This window comes from Macrobrachium nipponense, chromosome 22 (genome assembly GCF_015104395.2).
Source record: "Macrobrachium nipponense isolate FS-2020 chromosome 22, ASM1510439v2, whole genome shotgun sequence".
Lineage (NCBI taxonomy): Eukaryota > Metazoa > Arthropoda > Malacostraca > Decapoda > Palaemonidae > Macrobrachium > Macrobrachium nipponense.
The window spans coordinates 66,176,585-66,190,859 of NC_087213.1; the positions used below are offsets into that span (position 1 = coordinate 66,176,585).

Consider the following 14,275-nt stretch of genomic DNA (forward strand, 5'->3'; position numbering starts at 1 on the left):
GGGGGGGGGATTTAATTACAGTCAACCACCAAAAAGCAATGTTAAATTCTCAATTAGTAGTCAAAATACTGTCAAAAAAGTCAGTCTTCAAGAAAATACCCAACGCACCACTACCTATTGTTTAAATTAACCAATAAATCGTGTATATATAGTACAGTAAAGCTGTGAGGAATTTACTGAGATGCTAATTTAACATACCTAGTCTGCATTTACATCCATTCATGAGAGGCTGGTACTTAATGTTGTGAAACCTCTGTTGGTTCATCATGTTTAGTACCAGCCTCTAATGGATGTAAGCAGTGGTATTTTAACAACAGCAATGCAGGCTCTAGCTAACACTGCCTCCAAGTGGATACTTAGTTCATATTTTCAATGCAATATTGTTACTTGGGGTGGTCCAGATGGAGCAAAGCCCCTCTGGCCAAGTCAAGGAACAGCATTCTAAGTCAGGTTAGGAAGTTAAGGTTTGGTTAGGTCATGACACTGTATTCTAGGAAGGGTTAGTGTTTTTCCCATTTGTAGAACCTGTGTCCATCGTTCTCAAGTTACCCCTTAAGCAGAAACAAACTATAAATGGTAAATTAAATGTTATCTCTGTTAAATTTATCAAATGATCTCCTGTGTACTGCATTATGCACATTTTTTATATCCTATAGACAAGAAATAATAGTCAATATCTCCATTACATTTACCAAATTCTGCATTTTTTATCTTGTACAGTATTTGGCTTCGTGGCTACTCACTGACAGCCTAGGCCTCTTATTATCAAAGCACAAAATTATAGGCTATCCAAAAAGATGTTTTAGTCTGTTATAGCTTATGTAATCTGTATTGCTTAATTTTTTTGTGGGTGGGGAAGGGCCTTTTGGCAATAGTAAATATGTCATCAGCTTTAGTCACAGTTACGGTTCCATTTGTGTCAACTGTTAAAGTGATAGGTATGTTAACTTTTTACAAGAACTAAATTCATTACCACCTAGCACAGATATTCAAATTAGGCTATTCATGATCATAGTATTTTTATCCCATGAGACGTGTGGGAGAAGTTATTTATGTGATGTATTTACCTCATAAAGCGGAAGGCGTTTGCACTTTTCAGAGGCTTACCTAAATATAAACATCTTTCTTAGAGCTCCATAATCTCCTTAGGATTCATGTTGGCACAAAAAGTACAGTATATATTATTTTTTCGCAGATACTATGATCCTATCTCTCGTGTAAGAGGTTCATCACTTTTAATCGGTGGAAAATTATTTGTATCGAGTGGTTTTGCATAATTTATGTCTTCTCACTTTTGCTTACCTGCCAAAGTATGTACAGCATACTAAGAGGAAATAAACAAATCTTGAAACTTCATGATCAAATTCTCATAATTTCAAAACCAATTTGATTACTAAACATTCTTAATATCAAGATAAAAATTATGTTTTTGTATTCCAGAACCAGTGCTATTAAAAAAATGTGATTAATTTTACTTTAGTACCATTCCTTGATATAGGATTTTTTTTCTTGGACCTCAAGTCGTCTTAATATAAGTGCAGAAATCAAACTAAAATTCATCAAATTTACTGTTATTGAGATATTGACTACGTATTTATGATGTTTGTCCTAATGAATGTGGGTAAGGATGAGGTACTTGGAATGATTGGTTATTTTCTGTCATTGAAAATATGGTTTTCCCATCTGTTAGTGTGTGTCCTATCATTCATTCTGGAAGCAAATTAGTAAGCTAGGCCTAGTTTTAAAGATACTGGACCCTTCTTATTTTCTATGGTTATGGGGATTGCAGCAGGAAAGCATTTTTGGGTTGGGGAAAATATAAAAGAGTGAAGTACAAGGATGCATTCTCACAATCCCATGATACTTCTACAAGTTACAGTTGTGATTAAGATAGGGTTTATTGAAGGAGGGTTTATTGAAGGTTTATAAAGTGACTGCATACACTTCTAACCATTTCAAGTCTGTTGTCACATAGGTTTTCTTGAATATCTTGCTATTTATATATCAGCTGTATCTTCTTGAAAATTTAGCACAGCATGTTTTAGACCATCTGGTAATTTTGGGTAATATAATGAAGTACTAGATTATATTGATTAAGGTAATTTATTCTTGAACTATTTCAATTTCCTCAACATTCGTTGTAGATATCTGAATAGTACCTGTCCTTGGCTTAGATAAAAAGATAGGAAAGAAGGCATGCCTACTCATTTTAAACTTGTGAAACGAAGATTGCACAACCGTAATGGCTTTTTATGTTTTGAATAACCGACAATAACCATTTCTTATGCAGTATCTTTAATTCATGTAGGCATTTGTATGGTTTTTATATATCATGTATATTGTTATTACCATGAGAATGGGGTGGTAATGGGCCATTTGGTATTATACAATATTGTAGATGTGGAATAATGACTATCCTTTGTTAGAATGGTGTGGTCTATTACCAAGACCGACGGATCAGGAAATGATAGTAAAAGTAGTGATTTCAACCATCGGAGTAACAATAATTTGGCCATTCATCTCCCCATGGTAGTCGCCACTGATTTCTTTTTGCGATGAAACAAAGGAAAGAATTCTCAACAAATCCTTCCACAGAATGCTATAATTGTCAGTTCGATAAAAGAATTTTTAAATCATTCAGTCATGTTCCAGTGCTTGTATTTTAAAGGGAAGCTCAAGGAGATTATCCCTTACCTTTTTAGAGAAATTCTTAGCCCATTGGCTACCTTCTCTGCATTATATGCAGTGAATAGCCATAATGCAAATTCATTGCGGCATCCATGATGACAGTACCGCAACAGGTTTGTCATAGTGGATGCAGTTGAATTGGATAGACGTATACTTGCAGCTATGGGTGACTTCAGACTTTTGCGCATATCGGACGGCAAAGTGAACATTCTTGAAAACCAGTAAACTACTGCCCCTCTAATTTTCTGTTGGTCCACTCATCTGTGTCTATATATATTGTAAAACCCATGAGGGTATAATAATCTCTCAAATCAATGAATTACAGATAAACTTTAATGTATAAACTTATTTGGATGTTATGTAAAATGTAAAAAAAACCATGTCATAGTACACTCTTCCATTCATAAGTTTAGACAGAGAGGAATGAGTGTGCAAAGCTTCTCTCCTAACTCTTTAGGTAAACCTAGGACAGGTATTTGGATATCTACAATTAATGTTAATTAAATTGAAAAAGTTCAAGAGTAAATTGCCTTAATCAGTAAATTTTGGTACTCCATTATATTGCCCAAAATTACCAGAGGGTCTAAAACATGCTGTGCCAAAATATCAAGAAGATACCGTTGATATATAAAAAGATATTGAAGACAACCTATGCAACCACAGGGTTGAAATGTTTGGTAGGTAGGTAAAAACCTGATAGCCTAGGTTATGTTAGTTGGAGTCCTGGTAAAGATGGGACGTCTTATGTTAGGTTAGGTTAGGATGTAACCCTTTTTATCTCAATTTACAGTGCCATATGTTAATTAAGGTGCCTTTCCCCCCATCCCCAGCCAGGTAAGAACCTAATGCCTATAGTAGATTCACATCAACCTTGCACTTGATGTTTAGGCCAGTCCCTTATGACTCTTGATTGGCTGTTGATAAGCCAATCACAGGGTTGGAAACTCTCAGTCTCTCTCAAGAGTTCACATGGGTAGAATCTATGTTTCTCCTCTCCTGAGGGATGCATCTTTCAAAAGTATCCCTCAGGAGAGGTGGAACATACATCCTGCCCATGTAAACTCTCTTGAGAGACTGAAGAGTTTCCAGGCCTGCGATTGGCTTATCAACAGCCAGCCAATCAGGAGCGTCATAAGGGACTGGCTTAGACATCAAATGCTAGGTTGATGTGAATCTACTATAGTAGGTTAGGTGGTGGATCCTTGTCCCATGTTTAGAATGTCTCATTATTTTCTATGGTAGAAAATATGATTTTACCATCTTCTAGTGTGTTCTGACATTCATTCCAATAGTAAGCTATGCCTAGTTTTAAAGATACTGGACCCGTCTTGTATCCTACAATTATGGGAACCATAGTAGGAAACAAGGGTTATTGGGTTGAGGAAATTGCAAATTGAAATACAAAGATGTGTTCTAACATCCCCATGATATGTATGCAAGATGCCAGTTCGAGTGTGTTAAGAGTACCCTAGGTTAGTTAGGTCAGTTCACAACCATATTTTTTATTTTATTTACCTAGGTCACAACTGACATGTCCTAGAATTTCACTCATATTTTGGTTTTCCTCAGTCAAAAGCTCTGGTTGTCCATAATCATTGGATATGAATGGATGGTTCCAGTACAGTTCAGAGCTAAAACGTCTCTTGATGATAAAATGAACATCAGAAATGTGCAAAGCCCTCATCAGAACATAAGAAAATCTTATTTTCAGCTTCAGAATGCAGTTATGGTTTAAAGTGGAAATTTACTCAAATTACTGAAAAATATTTAAAAGTTACTGGTATTTCTAAAAACAGATTCCCATAAATTGTTTCATAGAGCTACACTGAGTTCTTCATACTGTGAGATTTTTAAAAACCTTTTTAATCTGAATTTCCTTTTCAGTGACAGGTCATATCGCTTGCCCTAAGGCCTAAATTTTATATTACTATTCCAATTCAGGATTGATGACCAGCTTCTCATTGTGAAGTCAAGGCCCTAATAGCAAATCAAATAGTCCACTTGGAGTACAGTATTACATTTCCGGCAGTGAGAAGTTCTGTGCTCCACCATATTGGAAAAGGATGCCAGCTAAGAAATTTCTTAAATACCCTGGGTTCTAGTAGCCACTTAGTCATTCTAAAGGTTTTGGGAGGTTGGTGGATGGTCATGGATGTTAGCCAGCTGAACAAGTCTTCAGCTAACTGTTCAAGTGGAAATCTTCAATTTAAATCTTGGGGGTTGTGGGATGTTGGGGGCTGGTTTAGTTGTCAGTTCAGAATATGAATTTTCTTGCTTTGTTGGACTAGTAGCAGGCTTAATTAAACATTCCTGTCCATCTATCCTCCAGGAAGTACACTACCTTCACTGTGTGGCAAGAAAAGTGTTCCAGTTCAGAGCTCTCAGCTTCAGTTCATGCACAGCCTCCTCAGATTTTCATGAGGATTCTGTCTCTGGTAGCAGTCAGGATGCATCATCTTGGCTCTCCATTTCATGAAGAACCCATAATTACATATGCCATATTCCTGTGAATTACTGGAACCTAGCTTCACCAAATTCAAATTAGTCAAGAGTTGACTAGTCAGCAGCATTAATTTCCTTGGTTCACTTTTTGCCAGTGGTAATGATTCATTTTTACTCATTTTCAGTTTATCTTCATCATATTTTTTATTTTAGTCTGTAGGTGCTTTTAGATATTATTCTTTCCCTTGAATTTTCTCTTTTGGAGTTCTTTGTTTTTGAAGCTACCTTTCAGTAATATATCATGGGTAATAATTTATGTTGTTTTACACTCATCTAGATGTTTCTAGTTTCTCCTAGATCTTGTCATACATGTACGTAATAAACTTTGTGAATTTTTAGACAAAGTTTGAAATTTTTTTTTTGTTTAAATTTAGTAGTGTACTGTGCCATGAACCCAAAACATAGGCTAGGTGAGTAGGAGTGGAATATTGAATACCTATAAATCATTGTATCTTTCTTGCCATAGTTTACAGATTCCAGCAGTTTTTCTGTCTGACTTGTGTTCATGGTTTTGTGAAAAGATTTTGATCCTTTTCTACCCTCGGCATATTGAAATAATTAGTACTACTGTACTTGTACACCTGTACAGTATTGTTTTTTGTGTAGGAACACATCTAAAGTTTTGTGTTTTCTTGCATACACTCAGGAAGAATTATACCTCGTCGCCTTACAGATTAGAATTATGTAAGAATTGAAGACTGGCAAGCTGTAGTGAGTGAGGAACTAGTCCTTCCTTTATCTGGGATTGCTTCTTATTACTTGTAAACACAACATAAATTTTCTTGGTAGGTACTATGTTAGTTTTAAATTGTCTGTTTTCTCTCAGATTAGTAGGTAAAATGTGAGTAGAATATTCTATAAAGCAGTATTCGAAAAGTAGTTGTGGTAATATTAATTTTAATTCTTTCTTTCAGTTTCTTTCCAACAGTTATGCAGCCCCCAATACAAGTAGTAGGAAACTCAGTACACGCTTGCCTTGTAAGGGCTAAAGTTTGTAGGAGACCAATAAGGAAATATGACGTTGGAGCACCATCTACAATTGCAATTTCATTGCCAGGGATGGACCCTCATGATGCTGAGAGACGAAGGTAAGTGTATCTGTAAGTTTCTCAGAATTTATTTATTTTAGCAAATATGCATTGCTTTATGAGTGTTAATACAAAAGGAGCTACTAATATTGTGAATCAGCAATCATTATTCTTTTTGTATCAATCAAGCCATTGCTTTTTATAGCATTTATATCCTGTTTTTAGTGTTGAATGTTTACCCACAATATCTACAAACAGGAAGAGTTTGCCAAGCAAGGTGTTGAGAACAGTAACCCCTTCAGTAGTGTTGAGATCTCTACGTCTCTATACATTTTCCTATCTGAGTGTGTTCTTTATTCCAGTTGAAAACTGATGTCATTGTTAATATTGTTAATGATATAGAGGTCAAATTTATGTGCTAGGAACTCTTAGAACACACACATCAGTTCCAAATACTTTTTGCACATTCATGTAGAGGGTATGAGAAAATGTGCTGTAAATTTTGCTGATCTTAGTCACATTAACAAATTCCTTTACAAGTGATGTATTACCCTAAATTAAAAGGATACTGTAGTATGGATATCCTAAACGAATCCACAAGAAGATCAGGGTATAGATTGTAACTGATTCTCATGGTATTTGTTCATCTTGTAAATACAAGCCATGTCGCAGATTTTTCAAGACAATATTTATGTCAACCTTGGTCAGTCTCGGTAGTGGATTTGACAGCTGACCCTCCTTCTGGTATTACTTAAGGAAGACTGTTTGGGTTGTATATTTGACACCTCTCCCTCATTATTTTAGTCAGTTATGCATGCCTTTGAACATTGTTATGCCAGTGTTCAGCTTTTTTTATCAAAGGAAATTATCTGGCCTTTTATACGTCATCGATGAAAAACCACTTCAATTGTTGTTAAAGCAAGTCACTTGGTGGTGTGGCTTCCATGTCAGTTTTGATGTAGCATGTAGGATAAAATGTTTTATTGAAAGACCATTATAGACGAAACAAAATATATAGTAAGGGAATTAAAAACTAACTTTATTTGACAACCGTCACTTGAAACAATAACAATATTAATAGTAGTTTACACCAAAACCAAATTGCAACAAACTGTGAATTTTAGTGAAGCTAAAGCAGTCAGGGTCTTAATGTGGGGGAAGTTTTTCTCAAATATATCAGCAACATCGCTACCCAGAAAATAAGGCTTAATAGATTTAAAAAATAAAAGAAATCTGGTTGATTCTCTAAAACGTGTTGTGTAAACTAAGACATAAACTCCTTGACTAAAAAAGTAAGCAATATATTGGGAGACCATATAACTAAAAAATTTTAATGTGAAAATTAAGCAGAACTAATTCCATTAAAATTTGAAAAAATTATGGAATTTTGATTAAATAATGTCCTCTACTGTTTCAGATTATTATTAGAGGAAATTATTTGATAAAACATTTAGCCAGGAAGAACCACTCTATGCCCTTTCAGTAGGCAAAAGTCTTGCTCTTCATGAATTAGCAATATAACTTAGTTTAACAAGACCGTTGTTTTGCATTTCTAGACTCTCATAGGAAATTCTTGAAGGATTTGTTCCAAAATGGGGTAAAACAGGAAAAAAAAAATGTAAGAAATAAACAAAGTAAATAGGAAGGGGCCATAGAAAATGGATGAAAGTAGGAGACAGAAAACAAGCAGCTGGGGTTGAAAGGATGTTGCAAGTATACTTGTATGTATTACTCTCTATCCTGTGCTACACAAGTCAGCCTGTAAATCGTACGTCCTGATAAATTGCTTCAGATTCCCATCAGACTGACATACCAATCTGAATGTGGCCACAAGGGAACCACCAATATCAAGCGCCTCAGTGGCGTGATCGGTATGGTCGTGGCCATGAGTTCGATTCTCGGGCATTCCATTGAGGTGTGAGAGATGTGTATTTCTGGTGATAGAAGTTCACTCTCGACATGGTTCAGAAGTAACGTAAAGCTGTTGGTCCCGTTGCTGAATAACCACTGGTTCCGTGCGACGTAAAAACACCATACAAACAAACAAAACCACCAATATCATCCTGAGGTTCTGAGAAATCAAAACGGTTGATTACTTTTCAGGTTAGGCAAAAGGTAGGGAAAGGCATAAGCTGCCAGGTTGTTCCAAGGGTATTATAGAGGATCTTCTGCCACAGCCCAAGGATCTGGCACAACCGAAGATAATACCTCTAGTTTTTTGTTGTATTTTGTTGGCTAAAAGGTTTATTTGTTGGCATCCCCCACAGATGAAAAAGCCTTTTCGGTATCTCTTGATGTAGTGACCACTCTGTCCCCAGGACTTGACCCTGAGGACTTGGCTTAACTGCCATAGTGTTCCTCTCAGCATACCCAAGTAAACAATTCTTTTACTGGGTGTGAGATTCGATTTCTGCAGATTTATCACTGCCTAAACTGTCTACAGAATTGGAGTAGACGGTCCATGTCTTGGATAAGCTTTACCCAAGAATTTACCAGGACTAGCTAGTCATCAAAGTATGTCAGGATGCGTATCCTGTGGGAATAAGTCTAGATTGAGACTAGGGTGAACACACTTGTGAAACTTGAATTGTTAAACTATTTCTTCCAGACTAAAATGAAGAAACCTCTGGGAAGATTGGTGGATTGGATTCGAAGTATGCATCCTTCAGGTCTATTGTGAGCATGAAGTTGTTCTTCCTGATGGCTGCTACAACTTTGTGAGGCTTGAACTGATTTTTTTTAGATGGCAAAACAATTCTATAATCACATGAAAGAAAGAAGAAAGAACTCTTTTCTTTGGAGAATGTGATGTTGCCAGCATCATTCAGGTTGCACAATGAGCTAAGATCCAGTCTATGTAAATAACTATAGACCATTTTTGCTAACAAGTTGTTTGTATCAGTTAGTCAGGTCTTCTTACTGGAAATAATGGCAAGTGCTTCACTAACGTGGCACATGTGCATTTGAAGTGATAATGCTAGTTCAGTTTATATCTCTTGTTTCTTTACCATTCCTGGAATACTTATTTGTGGAGAATATAGAAATATACAACTGTATATGACATTTCTTCCTACACCAAGAAAAGCAACATCTTACATGATAAACAAGCAGTTGTTTCCTCCACACTGAAGTGGTGACCACCATTAAAGGCAGTGGTTTGTGTACTGTTGAGGTTTTGAATTTTATTCTATTGATATTTTGTTTAAGGATGAGGAAAATTGTTACACAAATGATCACGAATTATTCCTGATGACTGTGATGGCATCTGCAACATTTTTTTTTTTTTTTTTTTTTTTTGCAAGGGAAATTAGAGAACATGTAATAGATTGATTCAGATCAGTAATGCTTGGGGAAGGTTGTCTAAAAAAATCTTCATTTTCTCAGGAAAAAAGCTCTACTCCTCCTGAGTGAACGTTTAAACCAGCAGCAGAGCGGTGGTGATAGAGAGGAAGCTTGGCCACTTATGGAGGAGGCACCAGCCTCCCGCACTCAGTCTCCAATACCCTCCCTGCAGCCTTCAACTCACACAACTCTCCCTGTCAAAAGTAGTAAATCAGTGACCATTGCACTACCATCTGAACCTCAAGAGACCCTCAGTCAGCCATCAGTTCCTTCTACTAGCTCACTGAGTAGTCAGGTGGCAAGTAGTACAAGCCCTGCTTTGGCTACATTAGTTAATGTCGGTGACGATACGTCACCTACAACATAACTAACATTATTTAAGAAAAAAAAGGTTGGCCTTGATTTTCTAGTTGTTTAAGATTGTAAAGATATCTAAATTTTTTGGGTAATTTAGAAATAATTGTTAGATATGTTTCTTCCATTGTACAGAATTACAAAAGGAAGAGCAGTGTTGGAAAAATTAAAGAAGAGACTATGTTGTTACTTAGATACCAACACTTTTCATCAATATTTAAGAAAGGGTATAATGGGATGGAGATTAACATTATGCTCTGCGATAACTAATTTCCACATAGTTCATGTATAGTAATTCCTCAATGGCCTTGCTTTTTTGCAGTAAGGTTATGAGTTACGCACATCAATAGTGTTGAAAACTTGTGATTACTTTCATTTATTCCATGTTATAGGTTTTTGTTGAATTTTTTAAATTGTGCTTATTGCAATATTCTCTCTCTCTCTCTCTCTCTCTCGTCTCTTCTCTCTCTTTTCCCTCTCTCTCGCTCTCGTCTCTCTCTCTCTCTCTCTTCTCCTCTCTCTCTCTCTCTCAGATGTGGTCTTAGGACTCCCCCATAATCTCTATCATTTGAATTACATTTATAAAACAGCCTAGTTTCAATATGTTTAGGAAGTGCTTTGCTGTTTTATGACCTTTTTTTATAGCTAGCAAGTCAGTCATCTAAGGCTGCAAGGCTATAATCTTGGACTGGACTAGTTTTTTCTCTGTATTTTTGTTTCAGTTACTATAATTTTGTGTATGTAAACTTTCATGTGAAAGAAATTTGATAGATGTTCTTGGAATGAATCAACAAGGTTTATTAACTTTGTTTTCTTCTTCTTTTTGTGAACAATACATTGTGATAATCTTTTAATATATGTTTTGATTTCATAATATACACTTCTGATAATTATTTTTCCTTTCATATTTGTATTTTGTTCTCTCTTTTGAAGGAACAAATTATTCACTGAAGGCAGATTATTTTGCATAATGGTTGGGTTGTTATAGACAGCTTTAGAATATTTAAAGCTTTTGTAAAAAGAAATGGTCTATAGCAAGTTTGAATAAAGTTATTAAAAAGGATTTATTTTATGTGAAACATTGTTAACATAGCAGGCTTCTCATTCATGCTGAATTACAATCTTGAACAAAGTGGCAGTGGACTAGAGCTTTGTGTGGTTGAATATTTTTTGTCTCCATTGCAGAATAGAATAAACTATTAGGTCCCTAAAAGCATTTGGGTATGGAAGAACAAGTGCATAGAAAATTTTCAGTGGTACAGGGATTTGATTTCAGTCGTAAATCAAGTTTTCTTAAGTGTTTTCATCATTCAGTCTCTATTCTTCCTCCTCAAAATTTGTTCAAGATTGTGCTCTTGCAATGAACTACATATCTCAGAAATTCATCATATGTTAAACCAAAAATTCATCATATGTTGAATCAACAATTCATCATATGTTGAGCAAAAAGATGTAGCACACTTTGATATCACATATTAAAAGTTTGTGGTTTGTTTTTGTCTGGAAAGTAATTTTCAAAGTCTGTTTGGATACATAGTGTAAAGGATTGGTTAATTTAACATACCAATATATAAGGATAGTGTATATTTTAAATATCCAAAATAGATTTTATTGAAATGGAGAAAAGTAAAACTGTTGTTGTAAAGATGAAGCATTGTTTTTATAATGATTTTACTGATATAAATAAAAATTCACCTTATATTCTGTTTATTACATAAATGCATATGAGATATTTAACAGGAAATTCAGTGCCAAAATCCGCTGTACTGTGCTTGCCTTGTATATGTTAGCATAGTTAGCATGCAATACTGTTTTTCCTTCTGAGGAATAAGAATTTCTCTAAATTGAATGAATTGCCTGTTTTTGCTACAGTACACTACAGTAGTTTTTATAATTCAGGTAAGGTATATTTTTATTATACTGTACAACATCCCCTAAGAAAATTTTGAGCAGTGGTGCTTTGATCTTGAATTTCTTTTTCAGAAATTAACCAAAAATTATACCATACTTCATGTTATTTATAATAAAACATTCCTTTTTGAAATGAACAAATAAAAGATTCATTACTTACGTGTGTTATACTTATACTGTATTTGCCGGTATACCTAGCATATTTGGCATACAGTTCAAGTTCTTTGCAGCTAGTGTGTGGTGAAAGTGATACTTTTCACATTTCTGAAGCTTTTTTTTTTTTTTTTTCCTGTGCAGTTTTCGCAGTAGTATACTGGTATTCATTACATATGGTGCTAGAGTTGCCTATCCTCCTATATCCTTTGCTTATTTAGAGGATTTAGGTGTAGAACCTTCATCTCACTGTTTGTTAGTTTACTATTTTTACTTTTGAAAAATAGGAACCCCACAAATCTTTTCAACATAGTATTACATAATTAGAGCATATCCTAATGTCAGAACTGTTCCTCACTTGCCTCCAAATAAGTGAATGTGAATAGAGAAACATGTGAAATACCCCAGAAAACAGTAAAATAGCAGTGCTATTCCATTCTTTGATATACAGGCAGTCCCCGGTTAATGATGATCCGGTATTGTGGCTCTTGTCCAGCACCATAAAATCTGCGATTTATGGTGCCGTAACAGGCTAAAGCTGGTATCACACTAGTCATTTCTTGCTTGCGGTTTTGGCCAGCATCCAGCTGATGCTCACACTAGGACCTTGTGGTTTCGAGGAGCAGTAGGAAAAAGTAAACAGAACTGATCAGCTGATATCATCATGGTGCCCAGAAATTGTCGGATGGTTGCAAGATGTGCTGCAATGATGTGTTTTCTTGGAATCTTAACGTGAATGCAAGAGTAGCAAAAAACGGTTGTGGGTTCAAGAGTAGCTCAGGAGAAGAGAAGCGAAAGGCCTGAGAGTACGTCCTATCAGCAGCAGCCATCTTGTTTGTTTACACTACGCGGTCGCTCGCGGTTCGTGGCTCGGTGCTTCCCATTCAACCGAGAAGCTACGATCTCGAGCTAAAAGCTCCCGGTTTTCCATTTTTGGCAGCAACAGCTCGCGGCTGGAGGAAAAAAGGCCTATTGTGAGGCCACATTTAGTTTTGGTTATCAGCGCCATAAGGTGCCGATGATTGTAGTTAAGGCTCTTTAATATACCTAATGGAGGTGCCTTTAACAGAAACTTGGCACCATAAGCCCCATAAATCGTCGAGTTTCGGTTAATGGCGGTTTTTGCTTATCGGCACCTTGCCGAGAACGGAACCCCCGCCGATAACAGGGCTGCCTGTACTACAAATCATTGGAAGGTTTGATTACACTTTTAACTGTGGTTTGGTTGAACTACCCAACTCTAATAGTGATTGTTGATGAATCATATTTTTCTTTAAGAGGCAGATAAGAATTGAAACTAGAAAATTAAATTATCAGCAATGTAGTAATTGCATAAAATATTGGCTCTTAACCCAAAGAAATATGTTAACAGTATTTCTGTGATTGAACAATTAAAAGGGTGATGTCAAAGCTGATTAGAACTGGATGGTCATCAAGACATTGTTAAGTGTGTATCCTAGCTCATTTGTAGGCAGTAAAAAATGAGATAAAATGGAATTTTCCTAACCAGTTAGAATCTGTCTTGAGATCTGGAGTCTTTCTAGGATGATTTTTTTCTTGTTAACTAAGTTCAGGATCTGTACTCTGTTTTAGGTCAAAAGAATGGCCATTCTGTATTCATGATTAAAAAAAACATTATTATGATTAATAATCAGCAATTTTTATTAGTGGAAGGGTAGTATGAGAGTTAAAAGTTATGGATTCCATATCCAGATAAATAATTTTTGTATGATTATAATGTAAATATTTTCCCTGATTGCACCAAAGAACATACAGGAGCATATGCTGATGAATATACAGTAGAACTGGTTTCAGACTATGTATACTACACTATTTATCTTGCCATTTGGTAATACTTCATTGAAGATTTATTAACAAAGAAAAAAGAAAAAGCTGTCATTCATAACATTAAGGTAAAATACATATGACCTTATTGCCTGTGTTTAATCTTGATTTATAGAAATACACTTAACATAAAGCCGTTGGTCCCATTGATGAATAACCTATGGTTCCATGCAATGTAAAAACACCATACAAACAAACAAAACAAAACTTATAATTATTAAGCTTTACAAGGACTACTGTTGGTTGTGGGTCAAGAATGCCCCCAGTGAGCATGTGATGGGCAGCATAAATACAACAAACCAGAAAGGTCAAGTAGTCAGATCAAGCAGGAACCAAATAGTAATCTGTCCATGTAAAAAATATTAGTTTTAGTCTCTATGACAGTGAGGACAGTAGTCCTAAGAAATAGAGGATTTTAAGTTTATTCCTTAAAATATACCAAGATGTAACAC

At 35.5% G+C, this 14,275-nt stretch overlaps 1 protein-coding gene across 1 annotated transcript in view; it reads left to right on the top strand.

Moving 5' to 3' along the window:
• LOC135198765 (transmembrane protein 115-like) overlaps window positions 1-10,378 on the top strand; it is a 30,255-nt gene extending 19,877 nt beyond the window's left edge. The window contains exons 2-3 of the mRNA XM_064226675.1: window positions 6,105-6,278; window positions 9,603-10,378. Coding sequence (XP_064082745.1) covers window positions 6,105-6,278; window positions 9,603-9,927 — 499 coding nt within the window. The 3' untranslated portion in view covers window positions 9,928-10,378. The remainder of the gene's footprint in view (window positions 1-6,104; window positions 6,279-9,602) is intronic.
• The last annotated feature ends 3,897 nt before the right edge of the window (window positions 10,379-14,275 follow it).